This window comes from Xiphias gladius, chromosome 8, assembly GCF_016859285.1.
Source record: "Xiphias gladius isolate SHS-SW01 ecotype Sanya breed wild chromosome 8, ASM1685928v1, whole genome shotgun sequence".
NCBI lineage: Eukaryota > Metazoa > Chordata > Actinopteri > Istiophoriformes > Xiphiidae > Xiphias > Xiphias gladius.
In genome coordinates, this window is record NC_053407.1 from 31,563,119 (window position 1) to 31,580,651 (window position 17,533).

Genomic DNA, 17,533 nt, shown 5'->3' on the forward strand with positions numbered 1-17,533 from the left:
TGTGGCTCACACTTAACGGTAAAGAAGGATCATTCTCAGCTTTTTATCTGCTGTGAAAGGCAGGACGAAGGTGGTTCATACCATCTCCCGTGTCTATGCAGGACAGGAGTTTCCAGTTCCAACAGGGATGTGAGAGCACTAAACCAGAAGTTTGAACACTTCATGAGCTGCTCTGAAAGGGGACATACAGTATGTGCTGAGGATTACTGTCTAAATTGTGTGCATGTTCAAAATTTTACAGGGTAGATGTGACTTTTTAATGTCAGTAACTACTGCTGTCCTGATGTCTGCTGCTGGATTTTTTTTGTTCCTCACAACCTTTTTGGGTTGAGTCATCCCATTTAGACTGTAGCGACAGTCATAGTAAGGTCAAAACAGATTCATAGTTAAGTACATGTCTGACGTTTTCCTGTGTTTCACTGTGATGATGTAATCTGATGTGAGGATGTCATGATGATGTAACAGCTGCTTCCTGTATTTCAGCTTGTGACTGTGACTTGGCCGGATCTCATGGCGGCGGTCTTTGTGATGCTCTAAGCGGTCAATGTGTCTGTAAAAAAAATGTGGAGGGTCAACGCTGCGATCGTTGCAAACATGGCTTCTTCAATCTGAGACAAGGCGACCCAGCCGGCTGTCAGGGTGACAAATTAACTTTATTTTATTTATTAAAGGTTTTCATAAAGAAACAGTAGTGAAGCAGATAAGCCTTCATGTCTTCTTCATGATAAGGTTCATGTCTCATGTTAGTTTGTATGATATGATTCTGCTGCTTTAATTCTTTTTATGGAAACATTCAGGCTGGTTTGTTCATAATGTCCGTCTGATGGTTTCCACGTGTGTTTGTGTATGTGTTGTATATTTCAGTGTGCAGGTGTCATGTTTTGGGAAGTATCGGGTCATGTGATCAGCTGACAGGAAGTTGTGAATGTGACCGTTTGGCGAGTGGTCCGCTGTGTGATCAATGTCTGGTAGGTTTCTTCTTAAAGGAGCAGACTGTAAAATAGAATATATCTTTTTAGTGACCTCTGATGGCTGCTGCAGAAAACTACAACACACTTTACAACTCTGTTGTATTCATAAAAAGCTTTAAAGCACAGAAAACAGAACAAAAGAGAGGAGAAAACAAAAACTGAAAACAAAACAAAAACAAAAAACTGTAGAAATCACACAGATGGCAAACACCTACAGGAGAATGACATGACCAAGTCAGACAACGTTAAAGACCAACAAGTGAAAGTTTGTTTAAAGAATTTTGAAAACTTCAACAGAGAAATGTCTACAGGATCTGATTTGAATGAATGATTTGATCTGTGGACAAACAGGATCTGATCTAAAGTTCTGTATAAACCAGGAGTTATCCGATGTCTAAAACTATAATAATATTTTTTTTTCTGTGGTTATATCAGCCAGCACAAACCGATTAAAGCAGAACACATCTAAGTGTTTCGAGTTTTAATGTTGACCTAGATCATCCGTCTTCATACAACATGAATGAACTCTGATCACATTGGTGATAAACTGAATAGCAGGAACATTTTATAGCCTATAGGTGAAGAAAATAACCAGGTTTTTATTAAAAAGTCATATTTTGGTCTCGTGGTCTATTTACATGTGGATTATGCCTTTGACCATGTCAAATGGCCCTATCTGTTCTTTACGCGGGAGCAATTTGGTTTAAGGCAATTATTTCATCAGATGGGTGAAGGTCCTTTATAATCATCTGATGGCAGCAGTCATAACCAATAGGGTTAAACTGGGAAACTTTCAGGTTCTGAAAGGGTTAGGGCTTATGGTTAGATAAACACCCCAGGGTGTCCACTGTTATTTGCTCTGGCAGTTTTGTCGTTAGCTGAGGTGAGCCTTTAATATCTGGACTTGTTGTTGGCCAGAAATCTCATAAAATTATTTTATATGCTGATGACATTTTATTATTTATGTTTAACCCTGATGTATCAGTTTACCACTTGATACAAAACATCACTCAATTTCATGCTTTCTCTAGATACTAATTATTTTTTCCAAATTTGATGCTATGCTAGTTCTTCTATTCCCTTTTCTTTTCATCTGAAAGGAAAGGGAATACACATGAGTTCAACCAAATGTTCAAAGCCAATTTCAGTCCTTTATTTGATAAAATCAAACAGAAACATCTTAAGCATTGGAACTTTCTCCTGATATCCCAGTGAGGCAAACTTTTACTTCTGAAAATGAACATTCTCCCTTGTTTGCTTTACCCAGTGAGAATTATTCCCATTTTATTTAACCATAGAATCATTAAAGAGATAAATGGATGGTTTAGCTCTTTTATTTAGTGTAAATGAAGACCTTTCATAAAGATGTTTACCTTACAACTCCCGAGTGATGTGGGAGTGCTGGATTTTGCAGACCTAAAAAAATAATAAATTAAGTGCCCTTTTGCAATACTGTGGCAAGAAAAAGTCAGTGAACCTTTTGGAATGACCTGATTTTCTTCATTAACTGGTCATAAAATTTGACCCGATCTTCATCTAAGTTACATGTATAGACAAAGACAATATGCTTAAGCAAATAATACACAAACAATTGCAATGTTTCATTTCTTTATTGAACACACCCTTTAAACATACACAGTGCTGGTGGCAAACGTAAGTGAACCCTTGGATTTAATAACTGGTCAACCTTCTTTGGCAGCAATAACCTCAAGCAAGCTCTTTCAGTAGTTGTGGATCAGACCTACACAACGTTCAGGAGTAATGTTGGACCATTCTTCTCACAGAGCTGCTTCAGCTCAGACATATTCTTAGGATGTCTGGCTCTCTGAGCTCATTCCACAGCACCTCTACTGGGTTAAAATCTGGCCTCTGACTGAGCCACTTCAGAAGGTGGATTTTCTTTGTTTAAAGTCATTCTGTAGTAGATTTACTTTGATGAGTAGGGTGATTGTCCTGGTGCATCGCACAACTTTTACTGAGCTGCAGCTGGTGACAGCCACCCTGACATTAACATGTGAGATACCTAGATAAAGTTCATCCATTCATTCATTCAGATCAAGAGGCAGCAAAGCAGCCCCAAGTCATGATGTTCCTTCTACTGTACTTCACCTTTGGGATGATGTTTTCATGTTGGTATACTGCTCCCTTTTTACTCCCTGCAGCCATGCACCATGATTTATATTTGGTAGACTCATGAACATAGATGTTAACCAGTTCCAATGATTCCATTAAAGGTGCTATGTGTAAGTTTTTGCTATTCCTACATAGCCAATGTTAGCATTAAGGAAATGTTGCGAGTTCAGCCTTAAACCTCATTCCTTTACTCACTACTTCTTCATCCTCTCATGTTGAGCTGACGGCAGACGGTATGCTACGGTGGCTCATTATCGCAAAGTGGTATTACGAGATAGGCCGAGGCATGCTGGTTAGCATGCACATTTCAGTAGAAGAAAAGAAGTGATAGAAATAGAAGCAAATCCAGAGTTAACATTGGCGTTTCTACAACCGTTGGAGACAGCTCTTGGCAAGTAAAAGAATGAGGTTTGATGCTCAACGTTTCTTCTAGACTGGTAAGTACACAGCTGTTAATGCTAATGCTGGTTATGTAGCGATAGCAAAAAAAACATATATATATATAGCACCTTCAAGCCTTTAGATGTTACTGTGGGCGTGTGTGCCTTTGGAATCATCTTAGCTGAGTGCCCACTTCGAGGAAAAGTAAATAATCTCTATTTATTGACAGTTTGTCTGAGTGTGGACTGATGAATGTCTAAACCCCTTCAGATGACTTTGTAACCTTTTACAACTTCATGCAAATCAACAGTTCTTCATCCTAAGTCTTCTGAGATCTTTTTGGTGATGCTTTACATCAGGAGATGCATCTTGTATATAGCAAACTTGAAATATTTGAGTGTTTTTTACAAGTCAAAACAGCTCTAACCCACACCTCCAGTTTGGTTTAATTGACTGGACTCCAGGTTTGATACCTCCTGGCTCCACTTAGCTTTTGTTGATGTCATTAGCCAACACTGTGAATGTTTGAATGATGTTTTCAATATGGACAAGAACAATACAATGATTTGTGTTGTGTTAGTTAAAATAGTATTACAACATTATGTTTTTTCATTATTGTAACTGAGATGAAGATCTGACCATATTTTAAGAACAATTTACAAAGACATGCAGATAATTCCAAAGGATTAAATTACTTTTTCTTACTGTATATAACTGAATTGGTTCTCAATAACACTTCCTCAGTTTGGCTTTATATTGAAGCCTGAATGTCTAAATGTCCCCTTTAAAATCTGCTCTTTTTAGAAAACCTAAAATCAGTTCAAGATTGTTGCAATAACCCAATAAAAGTTAATAAAATTAAGGCACTCCTACTCCAATCATTAATAACCCTGAATTTTTACCAGGTATTTTATATAATTCAATGGGTATGTTTTCGTTTCTTAGCAAAGAAAAATATATGACTTCAGTGTATCTCTTGTAAGGCTCCAACAGTCTCTGATTGGAATAGAACAATAATGGAACTTCTTCCACTGGACTAGTCTGATACACTCCAAGACCGCAGATTTCAATGAAATGGTTAAATCCGTTTTAAAGTATGTTAATGGGAAAGTATGAGATGCTAAGGCCCAACTATAGTGGTCGCTGTCGTGTTGTCGTGATACTGTGATAACTGACTCAAAATTATCCTATATTTTCTGAGCTAAACAATGTTAGGTTATAAACCCTTCTTATCATTTTTTGTCTTTAAATGCTAAATAGAACATTAAACTTACAAAACTGATTTCTTTCTGTCTGTGTTGTGTTCAGGCAGGTTTCTGGGGTTTGGGAAACTCTGTGTTCAGATGTTCACCCTGCAACTGTGATATCGGAGGAGCTCACAGCACCACGTATGTTTCCTCAGATTTTATTCTGTTTTCAAAATATTATTCATAAACAGTCTTAATCTGTTTTAATTTAACAGTGAGTATATGTGTGAAATGATGAAGAATAGCTCATTATGAAGGTCAAATAAGTTTGCTTTATCCTGCCTGAATCATAGATTAATATCAAAATTCCTTTGATAAAAGTTTATCAAAAGAAAATGGATGTTGTCTTTACTGAGCCAAAAAAAGAACCTTTTTATTTATATATCCTGTTTCAAACAGAAGTTACAAAGTGATTCACAGGAAGAAGAAATGAAGAAAGATTGAGATAAAAGGGACAGAATTCAACAAATGAAAACAAGGACAAAATAAGCAAACAACTTAAAAATTTGCATAAATGTTTTTGACAATAATTATATATTATAATTATTTTTTATGCATTTAGTTTCACTTATTACACAGAACTGAACACACACTGAGGCTTCATGATGGTTTATGAGTCAAGAAGCTAGTAAATCAGCTGTTTGACTTGTTTATGTTTCTTCTGATTGGACAGAAAAGTCTGAACCAAGAATTATTGACATTAAGGATGACACTAATGTCAGTCATATCCTGAGTTACCTTGGCAACTAACAGGTGTTAACAGAAACCCAGTTTGAACTTGTGATGTGAGATGAAAAAACCAGGATAAAGTCAACTACACCAGTTAAAACCAGTAAACCAACAGTTAATAAATAGTTTCTGTAAAATTCAGTCAACACACAAATCTCTGACCATGGAGGTTTTCTGTTGGACTGACTTCAAATAAACAGTGAACACATGATTTTGTCACTTCGTGTCACGACAAAATTTACCTGCACTCTGCACCGAAAAAAGGACGTGATGTCATGTTTCTGAGGCAGGAATGAAATAACTATTGATCAGAGCGATCACAAACTATAAAGTGACGCTATAGTTTGATAATGTACCAAATAAAGTAATAAATCGTGCTTGAATAGTAAAAGTCAATGCACACTTGAATTTGTCCATCATTTGAACTTCAGTACCAGTGAATAAGAGACAAAGTGAATATTGGTATACCAGGAATGTTACATGTCCAAGCCTTAACTCTCCTGTCATTCCAGATCCTGCCACTCCCACCTGCCCTGCAGTAACCCCTGTGTTCCCACCATTCCCCATCACCTGACCTTCCCTGCCCACTCACACACCTGTTCCCATTTCCCCTTCAGCCCTGTAGCATATATACCAGCCCTCTTTCCCCAGTCATTTGTCAGATTGTTTTGTACTATCCAGTCTTAGTGTTCCAGCCTTTGTTCCTGTTTCTGGACTATCTGATCCAGACCACAGCCTGCTCCTGGTATCATTTGCCTGTTCTCTGCCCGCTTTGTTTGCCTGAAGTGATTACCTCTACCAGAACAGTTATACTTCATCACTTCAGACCTTACGAATAGCTGTAACAGATTTCTGATCAGTTAGTTTGTTGAATGCATCAAATGAATCAGTCCAACAAAACTCTGTAGAGATGTCTTCCTGTCTCTTCAGGTGTACTCCAGAGGACGGACAGTGTCACTGTTTACCAAACATGATTGGTCAGCAATGCTCTGACCCCGCCCCTGGATACTTCCTACCTCAACTGGACTACTTCCTCTACGAGGCAGAGCTTGCCGCCCCGCTGCACAGAGGAAGCTCTCCTTCTACTAATACTCCATCATCTTCTTCTCTGGTGTGTAACTCTGATGAGTACATGCGACAATCAGACACTCTATACTAACAGTAATAATGTGTATTTTACACGTAGGATTTGTATATATTTTCAGTGGAATCCAGTGGTTTTACCACAGTGTGAGCAGTACTTCAGAGAGCAGGGTTTTGACTTTAAACTCACTAATGGACGAGTTGTACTGGTTCGGAGGACTCGTCGACTCACCCGCCGCAGGAGACAGGGACAGGTGAGATGTCTGACTCATTTCATGTCACACTCTGTTTTGACCAGTGAAGGAGGCCCCAGTCTGTCCTTTCAGCCAATCAGATCATCCTACTCAGTCCTGAGTTAATCCACTGTTGTTTTTTTTGGGACTTGAAGCAGACCAGCATCCCTCTGGACCCTGGTCATGCCCTCCAGATTATTCCCCGTCAGAGGACACCTGATCAGCCAATCACCTGGACGGGCCTGGGATTGGTCAGAGTGTTGGAGGGGGCGGGTCTTCGGTTCACTGTGGACAACCTGCCATCATCTATGGATTACCAGCTGGTGATTCGCTACGAGCCGGAGGTGAGGAGAACCATCAGGGTCCACACATTCTAGTTTTTCGTTCTAGTTCTAGCTCAGGTCATGGTTCTGAATGTTAACTGCTAAGCTAACACTGGCTGAGGAAGTTTTTACAGGCCAGAGCAGCTTTTCAGATATTATTAAATGACTAAAATTATTAATCATTCTTTCTCTTTAAACTGTAAACTCTGTTACAAAAGATAATTTCACCTGAAAGGAAAAAACATGAAAACATTCAATTTTAACTCTTACGATAGAAAATGTACAATGAATGCCAGAATTTAAATTTAAGTATTTCTTTCTTTTTCTTCCCGTATTTTAACAATTGTATTTTAACTTAATGTAATCTTCCTCTGCAGTCTCCATCTGATTGGCTGGCTTCAGTCAGCATCATCATGCTGTCGCCGGGTGAAGGCGGCTGCAGCAGCGACCCAACAGGAAGTGAAACTCTAATTCTTTCTGGAAACTCCAGGTGAGACGACATCTATTTAACTGCATAAAAGTCACATGAGTGTTCAGGTGTGACATAGATACTCTTAAAGACGCAGAAATAATCTTAGATTTATTATGATTTATGATTCTTTATTTTTATTGTTTACTACTGTCTTTTGTTTGTCTGTTTACTGTTGTTTGTTTGTCTCTAGAGGAGGTATTCTGGACTCTGCGGTGTGTCTGAACGCAGGAGGTCGGTATTTTATGGACGTCGTCTTTAACAAACAGCCCGGATCTGATGGATCCTACATCCTGATCGACTCGGTGAGGAAATCCTCATATGCTCTGATAAAACTCATTCTGATGGTTGTTCACTAAACTCCTCCCCCTGACACCAACAGTGCAATCACAGCTCAGCATCAGTAACTAGTGACAGCAAGTGTATCAGTGTTTGTTTTTCTCCACATGGTGTGTACAAAGAGTTTAGAGGCTTGAGTCCTTTTGATGAGCTCTTTAAATCCAAAAACACAAAAGTGTAAGGATGCTTGTCTCAACTGAGTGTCTGTCTAATGAAGATCACATTCTGAGAAGATTTTTACATGGTTCATCAAGTTTTATGTATTGAATTATTGAATTATTATGCTTTTTAGATGGGTCTGATTCCCAGCATCGAATCTGTTCAGAACTTCTGCTCTCAGAGTGATCTTGAATCTTTCCGCCACTTTCGCTGCATTGGATTGGCTACCGATCTTGACCCTCAGGAGTCACTACCGAAACTCTGTGAAGGACTCATCAAGAGCATGTCAGCACGAATCCACAATGGAGCTGTTCGTAAGTAGTTCACAACCCACAACACAGCCCTTCATACATAATTCAACACCTTGAGAGAAGTTGCGTGGAAGTGACTGAACTGGACACAAAACAACTTTCTTGTGTCACTTTTACATTTCTTTTCATTGCTTTTGATGTTTTTCCGAACCTCTCGCTCTATTCCAAACATTGTATGTTGTGAGTTTATCTCTGTGTTTTACCTTTTTATCAGCTTGCAAGTGTAACGTCGTTGGCTCTCTTGGACCGTCCTGTAGTAAACTGGGTGGGTTCTGTGAATGTAAACCCAACGTGATTGGCCGTTGCTGTGATACCTGTGCACCACTGACGTTTGGCTTTGGACCCAATGGCTGCAAATGTAAGAAACTCTCACATTCAGAATCTTAAAAACACTTGTTAAATTGTACAACAAGATGAAGTGGATAAAGAAAATCCTACAAAAGGAAACCTTTCTGAAGCTTCTATAATTTTTTGGGCACATTCATGAAAATCAGTCCATGATGAATTTTCCTCTGCTGTGTTATTTGCAGCATGTGAGTGTGACCTTCGGGGTTCAGTGTCGGAGCTGTGTGATCAGATCAGAGGTCAGTGTGCGTGTCGTTCAGAGGTGACGGGGCGACGCTGCGATCACTGTCAGATGGGATTCTGGGGTTTCCCTTTATGTCAACCCTGTGAATGTAACGGACTGTCAGAGGTGTGCGATGAAGAGTCCGGAGAGTGCTTGAACTGCAGAGAGCACACCACCGGACAACACTGTGACAGGTTACGTATATCTATAAACAAACAACACTGGACCACCATGTGACAGGGTATATACACTCACTGACCACTTTATTAGGAACATCTGTACACTTGCTTATTCATGCAATTATCCAATCAGCCAATCACATGCTGGCTGAAGCAGTGCATAAAATCTTCAGTTAACATTCACATCAACCATCACCATCGTGTGATCCCAGTGGGGTCATTCTATGTGAAATCAACAGAGACCTCCTGACTGACCATCTTGGATTTGCTTTATACTTTATGTAAATAACATCATTGTACCTAACAACTAGTGTGCAAAACTTTCAGCTTGTACCCTTTTTTTTTTTAAAATTATTTCTTTGATATAGAGGCTTTTAAAAGGGGTTTTGGCCCTTATAAATGAGTGTTGCTAAAAAATTTGAGTTCCATAGTACATTTCTTTTGAACTATTCATGGTACATGCTTGAAATTTTCAGACATCTAATAGTTCAACTTCTAATAGTTCAACACTATGATTCAAGGATTTCACACTATAATTCAAGTGCAAGATTCTTCCAAGAGCACCTCCTCTACTAACATCTATAACACCCTAACTTGCCTAATTAGCACTTATTGTGCACTTTCGGTGCACTTCAACTGATCTCCTTGTAATTTTTCGTACTGAACAGATTTACTGCTTAGTGCTTATGTGTATGTTGTCCTTCCCATTCCCAAACCTCTATTTTTTAAGATCTTATAGACTCTTTTAACCTTATTCAATCTGTTAAACGGGCCACACATTCTAAAGGTCACACGTTAGACCTGGTACACTCATCTGGTTTTGTCTTGAGTGCCTTAATTTGGTGGATATGCTTGTAACTGACCATAAAGCCATTGTTTTCAAAGTTCTACTACAGCTCTCTACTCCTACTCCCTACCCTACAACATGCTCTCGCATCCTCATCACTGGTTCTGCAGCCAATTCTATGGTGCTTTCAATTCATCATCCTCTGATTCCATTATTTTTCCTCTCGATCGAAATGCGCTGTTAAATTCATTTAATGATCGTGCACATCCATCGTTGACCCAATTGCCCTATTTAAAACTAGAAAACAAAAACCAAATAACCACCCGTGGCTGAACAATCACATTTGAGCCCTTAAAAGACTCTGCAGCAAGTATGAATTATAATGGAAAGTCAACAAGTCTAATGTATCGGACAGCAGTCAAGGATGCAAGATCGGTATACTTTTCTGGTTTGATATCTAGAAATAACCACAATCTTAAAGTTTTTTTTAAAGTAATTAATAATGTTATTAGTGGTCCCTCCACTTCTTCTCCTGAACCTGAACTTGATCTTTCCGAAAAACTTCTAGCTTGTCTTGTTGTTAAGGTGGAGAATATCAGGTCCCAAATCAGGCTGATCCTTGCATTTTTTTTCCATTCCTCATGTTAATTCTGCCTCTTTTACCCAGTCTCATCCTAGACACCATTCTCACTAAGCTGCGCAAGGACATATTTTCCACCATTTGTCCCTTTTTTTTTTTCTTATTACAAATTTTTAACAATTCACTGGTCTTTGGTTCCTTTCCAGACAGTTATAAACATGCTGTGTCTCAGGATGTAGGGCTGGTCGTCCACTAACCAGAAGGTTGGTGGTTCAAACCCTGGCTCCTCCACTCCACATGTCGAAGTGTCCTTGGCAAGATACTGAACCACCAATTGCCCTGATGGCAGTGCAGTGTGTGTGTGTGTGTGTGTGTGTGTGTGTGTGTGTGTGTGTGTGTGTGTGAGAGAGAGAGAGTGAGTGAATGCAATGTATGAATGTGTGTGAATTGGTGAATGTGGCATGTAGTGTAAAGTGCTTTGAGTGGTCGATTAAGACTAGAAAAGCGCTATAAAAGTGCTGTCCGTTTACCATTTTGCATTTACCATTGCTAAATAAACGTAATTTGGAAACCCTTTCCTTAACTAACTACAGACCAATCTTCAAACTGTCTTTTTTATATGAGGTTCTGGAGAAAATAATTTAATGTCAACTTATATATTTTATTAACAATAATAGTGTTTTTGAACAGTTTCCACTCTGGTTTCAGGGCACTTCTTAGTACAGAAACAGCACTTGTTAAAGTTAATAATGACCTATCACTAACTGTACAGAGGTGACTGCTCAATTTGACTTCTTTTAGATTTAAGTGCTGCCTTTGATACAGTTAATCACTGAATCTTCCTTCATTGCTTAGAGACATGAGTAGGAATTAAGGGCACGGCTCTTAGTTTACTAAGCTCACACCTTTCCAATAGATCTTTTTTTGTCACACTGGGAAACTCTGCTTCGTCCACTGCTCAGCTGAGATGTGGTGTCCCTCAGAGCTCTGTTCTTGGTCCTCCTAGTTTTCCATACACATGCTGCCTCTTGGCCAGCCTATTCAAAGTCACAATGTACTTTATCATTTTTATGCTGACTACACTCATTTATAAATGCTGTTAAAATCCACTGATCATGCAGCCTAGCTGATCTCACAACTTCCCTCTCTGATGTTAAATCATGGATGTCCCAAAATTTCCTTAAATGTAATAAGTCTGAGGTCATTCTGTTCAGTCCTCCGAATTCCATCTGCTCTGGTGGTGCTAATGTTGGTGGTCTCTCAGATAATATAAGCAGACTGATAGGAATTTAGGGATAATATTTGAATAATATTAATATTAATATTTATTTATGAAACACTGGTACCACAAAACAACAGGACTCAAAAATACGACTCAGGATAAAGTTCAGGCTTTCACAAAAAATCAGTCTTTACTTGAGAACAGGTTAGTAGACAGGAAGGCAGATAAAACAGGCAAACGATTACAAAAGGGCTTGGCAAAAGACATGGTCGAGACTATTCAAACTAACACACTAAACACTAACACAAGGAAAAAGCTGGAGCGCTTGTGAAGAGGAACAAAGATGGACTGGCACAGAAGGAGGGGAACACAAGGACTGAATACACTGGGAGGGGGGACAATTGGACACAGGCTCAACACATTAGGGCGAGGCAGACAATCGCAAAGGCGGGAGGGCAGGATTTGTGAATCTATGAACGAGGGGGAAGAGTTATTGACATCAAAATAAAACAGGAAATAGTACACAAGCTAAAAACTCAAGGAAAAAACATGACCTAATTGGCAGAACGAGGCATGACAGATACCAACCTCTGTTTCAATGATCAAGTCAAAAATGTTGTTCAGTCTTGAACAAAATTAGGTTATTTTTTATCAACTGATGATTTACAGACAGTTGTTCATGCTTTCATCTCTTCCCAATTTAACTATTGCAATGCACTTTACTCCGGTATCAGCCAGGGCTCCCTCCAACATCTCCAGATGGTACAAAACTCTGCTGCACGACTCATTACCAGGACAAAGAGACACGATCAAATCACCCCTGTGCTTGCTTCCCTACATTGGCTCCCTGTTAGATTTTGAATTGATTTTAAAATTTTATTCCTCCCGATTTAGGCCTTAAATGGCTTAGCACCTAAGTATCTCTCAGATTTATTGACCTGGTATGTGCCCCCTCGATCATTGAAGTCCACAGATGGAGCTCTGCTGGTTACTCCCTGGTCACAGAGTGTGATAAAGGGCTACCACGCTTTCACTATTTGAGCCCCACACTATGGAACTCTCTGCCTACTGAACTCAGATATATATATATATATATATATATATATGAGTTCAGATATAAACTCAGATATATATATATATATATATATATATATATATATATGAGTTCAGTAGGCAGAGAGTTCCATAGTGTGGGGCTCATGCCTACTATTACTACAATACCTACTTCAGGGTCTCCTACTATACTGAAGCTTTAGTGTCTTCACTCACTTTTGATAAAAGTGTCTTCCAAATTCCATAATTATAAATGTGTTTGGAAGATGTAATTTCAGACATAGTTCACTTGTTTATGAATCCTTTCAGATCAGATCGTCTGAATATTTTACTCTAAGAATGAACAGAACTCTTTATACACTCTGTGATGTTAAATGTTTCAGTACATACAGGCAGAGTCTTGTAGATGTTCTGGTTTTTCATGACACAACTGTGTTACTGATGCAGGTGTATGGAGGGTTACTATGGCAACCCTATCTCCAGAAAGCCCTGTCAGCCCTGCTTGTGTCCAGACATTCAGAACAGTGGACGTTTCTTCGCCACTGCCTGCCAACAGAACCCACAATCCCTTGGTCTGACCTGCAACTGCAGGGAGGGGCACACAGGTAGGAGCTGACATCTGTTTACCTGACTGTAAAAACTCAGGTGAGTTCCTGTTCAGGGTTCAGGTTCTTGTAGGGTCGGTATTCTGCTCACCAAACATTGATATTGGACAAAACCAACGCTGAAGATCGTTATGGGACATGAATAAACACTTCCTCATTTCATTTGACTCAGGTGTGTCACAAGTATTGACGTGAGAGGGCAGTAGACAAGGGAGAAAGATATTGTTTTATTTATGTGTATAAACCTTTGCTACATTTACATTAAACACATGAACACAGTGAATATGCCCCAACAATAATTAAAAATCCTTTTCTCAGGTCCACGTTGCGACAGATGCAGCCCTGGTTTCTTTGGCGACCTGACGTTGCCAGGTGCCAGCTGCGAGGAGTGTCACTGCAACAGCAACATCAACCCGGAGGACCACGATGCCTGTGACAGCCTGACGGGTGAATGCCTGCGCTGCCTCCACAACACGATGGGACCACACTGCCAAAACTGCAAACCTGGTTATTACGGCAATGCCCTGGTCCAAGACTGCAAAGGTACAGATAAGAGTTTGAAAAGGTTAAGATCAGAGTTTAAAATATATTAATGATGATAATAACAATATTATTATTGTTATTAGTATTATTATTATTATTATTATTATTATTATTAATATTGTTATTGTTATTATTATTAATACAGCTTCATTCATGCAGCACATTTTATACAAAATGATACAATACAATGTCCTTACAGCCATTTTCGGTCATTTATCCAGAGCTGGGTTGAGGTAGCAACAGGGTAAGAAAAGTAGCCCAGATCGCCTTCTCCTTAGCTACGTCCTTTAACTCATCCTGAAGGATCCTAAGGTGTTTCCAGGTCTGATAGGATATATAATTCTCCAGTGTACTGACACACTTCACACCCCTACTGCATCTTCAAATTCTGTTCATTAAAACCACAAACTGAATCTTTGACTAGACCAACCACACCTGGTACATTGCCGCTGAGAAGCTTTTCACCTACCTAAGTGACCTATGACATCTGAAATTAATGAGTCTTCCTCCGAGTCTTTCAGCTCTGTCCCCTCTATAAAGGATGAGTCAGTCAGGTTCAGGAGTTTCTCAGAGTTTTCCTTCTACCATCAGTATCCTCAGTCCTGGTCAGCAGTTCTCCTCCCTGCTGAAAACTGTCTGGGTTAAGCCCTGCCGAGATGTGTGTGTGTGTGTGTGTGTGTGTGTGTGTGTGTGTGTGTGTGTGTGTGTGTGTGTGTGTGTGTGTGTGTACATAATATAATATAATATATTGTGTATTTCCCAGAATGCTCATGTGACCGGAGGGGGACGGAGGTGACTCAGTGTCCTCTGGGAAGTCCCTGTTTCTGTGATCCAAGGATGGGACAGTGTCCCTGCAGGAGGGGCGTAGTGGGAGTCCTCTGTGATGAATGTGAAGACGGATACTGGAACCTGGATGGACCGTCAGGATGTCAGCCCTGCAGCTGCGATCCTGTTAACTCTTTCTCCAACATCTGCAACAAGGCAAGACCTCCACCTACCGGTCTAAATGACCAAAGGGTCTGTTTTTTATTTAGTGTTTCTACTCTGACACTGTTATTCTGTATGTTATTTACCTCACACTACAAAACAAAATCACATGAACCATATTGAAAGTTTCCATGCTCAGATTGCAGTAAAATGTGTTGTAATGTGTAACTTTAAGAGATAACAGCTGAGTTGGACCCTGTGTAAGTAAGAAGGCAAAATGTATGTATAATGCACATTTCCAGATCACACGTCTCAAAGTTTTTCACAATAAAAGATAAAGACATTAAATAGAGAGACACTATAAAAAGTAATAGATAATTACCGTGATGTATTCAGGTGACGGGACAGTGTCCGTGTCGTCCTGAGTTTGGAGGGAGACAATGTGATGAATGTGGAGAAAATCACTTTGGGAATCCAGACCTGCAGTGCATCTGTGAGGGATAACACATACACACATTTTATTTAACTCTTTCTGTGAGAGAGATCCTGGTTGTTTTTATTTTCATTCATCACATCTTGTTCTCAGCTTGTGACTGTAATCTGGAGGGAACCAAACGTCCATCATGTGACCCTGAAACTGGTGAATGTATCTGTCGAACCGGTGTCACCGGTATCTTCTGTGATGAGTGTGCCCCTGGCTACAACTCAGCATTCCCAGCCTGTAAGGAGTGCCATCCCTGCACCGCCCTCTGGGCCGAAAATGTCACAGACGTCCAGCGAGCTGCCCAGAGGATGAGAACCTTCATCCCTCGCCACAGTGATGACCTGCAGCCCGAAAACAGTCGCCACCAGCAACAGATGCTGGAGATGCACTCCAAGCTAGATAGCCTAACAAACCTGACAGGGCTCTCCCTGCTGAAGATGGAGAAGGTAGAAAAACTGTGTGTGAAGATTGGGTAAGTTCTTCTTTCCTGTTCTGACAAGTTAATACTTTATAAAAAAAAGTGTTGTCTGTTGTGTCTTTTTCTACTTCTAATGTTAAATTTAAAGTCAAAGAGCCAGTCTTGTCATTGTTTCACTCCTGAAGATTTTTAAATGAGTAAACTTTTGTTTTTTCAATGCTGTAGTAGGTCTGAGTTCTATCTCTCTATGATGTTAAACTCAATAATCAAACATCTTAAAATGTTTTCTATCTCATAGGAAGTTGAAAGATGCCATTGACCCGAACATGATCCTGATCGACCCATCTGCTCTCCTCAACGATGAAATTGACGACATTCATCTTGAGTTCAAGAAGCTGCTGAACAGCTTGAAGGAGAAACTAATCAGGGATCCAGATGGTGAAGAAGAAGACCTGGAAGGTACAGACGTGTATAACCCATAATCACTTCCTGATCCAGGCTCAGTCTTTGAGTCTGGGAGGACTTGCAGGTCTAGAAGAGTACTGTTGGATTGGGAATTTTCACAATGATGGAGTCCACTGTTCTCTTGGAAAAAATCAGAGGGTTAGAAACAGTTTAATATCCTCACTTAGATGTCTGTCTCCACACCGTTGTGATAATCTACAGAGAGTTGCCTCAGCTTCATGAGTTAGGTTTTTGTTCATCAGACACTGTGTGATCTAAGAGCTTTTATATATCTTGATACAGCGTGTGGATATCTCATATCTTATATCTAAGAAAATGTCAGGATATACAGTATATCCTGATGTATGCTGGAGTCAGACTGGGTTTCACCCCTAATTCAATTCTATGGCAGAAGATATGACACATTCACTTTCTTCCTTATTTACACCTGACATTAAGATGTGATCTGGATCTAGATATGTTACCTGGATCAGAAAAAAAACAAAACTCACAGCAGAACACACTGGGATCAGACTGAGATCAGATCAGTCAGACCACAGCCAACCACATCATGGTCTGGCCTAAATAATATCTGTACAGTTGATCTCATTCTAAAGAAAAACATCCACCAACAAGTTGAAAGGTCACCTGACTCTTCATCTTCCTGTTAGCTTGAACTGCCCAAGTAACATAAACACATTTTAATACCAGGTATAAATGTAAAATAATAATGATATAAAAATTATCCAGATAATGTATTCAGATACAGATCACATCAACACCAGATGGAGATTGAGCCTTCCTGTCACTTCACACAAAGTGTGAATATAGTTATATACAGTAGACATACACCATTCAGCCAAATTATTAAAACCGGTAACTGGTTTTAATTTCGTGGCTGATATGTGTAGTTTGTTTATATTCTTGTTTTATAACTGCAGGTGAATCCAAACAGCAAATGTATAACTTTGTTTACGGCTGATATTAGCCCATTAGCCATGTTAGTTCTCACAGTTACTTTTACAACCCTACCTGCTCTTCATCAGGAGAAATCTGTCTGAGTGCTGCTTGATATCCAGTCAGCTGAATTTATGACAGATAGACTCCAGTTACCTTTCTTCAGAAATCTAATGGAGAATCATAGAAACAGGAGACACGTGACCTCAGAACTGACAAAGACTGTGTAGAATTACATTTAAGAAATTTTAAATTAAATCTCTCAGACAATAAAGTGTGCAGAAATTAAAGAGGTCTGAAAACGTCCAGAAGAGTAAGATCTGATTCTCCTGAACTGATCATATAGAAACTTTTCTGTGTTAAGACTCAGGTACAGGAAAGTTTCTAA

General features: G+C 39.5%; 1 protein-coding gene across 1 annotated transcript in view; it reads left to right on the top strand.

The window, feature by feature from the left end:
- Positions 1–17,533, top strand: part of lamb4 (laminin, beta 4) — a 38,629-nt gene that overhangs the window by 11,631 nt on the left and 9,465 nt on the right. Inside the window, exons 10-26 of the mRNA XM_040132633.1 lie at positions 484–639; positions 865–968; positions 4,794–4,873; positions 6,392–6,572; positions 6,667–6,798; positions 6,936–7,121; positions 7,478–7,590; positions 7,763–7,874; positions 8,201–8,381; positions 8,593–8,736; positions 8,909–9,140; positions 13,215–13,372; positions 13,691–13,915; positions 14,679–14,896; positions 15,239–15,335; positions 15,429–15,798; positions 16,043–16,203. Of these exons, the coding sequence (XP_039988567.1) occupies positions 484–639; positions 865–968; positions 4,794–4,873; positions 6,392–6,572; positions 6,667–6,798; positions 6,936–7,121; positions 7,478–7,590; positions 7,763–7,874; positions 8,201–8,381; positions 8,593–8,736; positions 8,909–9,140; positions 13,215–13,372; positions 13,691–13,915; positions 14,679–14,896; positions 15,239–15,335; positions 15,429–15,798; positions 16,043–16,203 (2,850 nt within the window). The remainder of the gene's footprint in view (positions 1–483; positions 640–864; positions 969–4,793; positions 4,874–6,391; positions 6,573–6,666; positions 6,799–6,935; positions 7,122–7,477; positions 7,591–7,762; positions 7,875–8,200; positions 8,382–8,592; positions 8,737–8,908; positions 9,141–13,214; positions 13,373–13,690; positions 13,916–14,678; positions 14,897–15,238; positions 15,336–15,428; positions 15,799–16,042; positions 16,204–17,533) is intronic.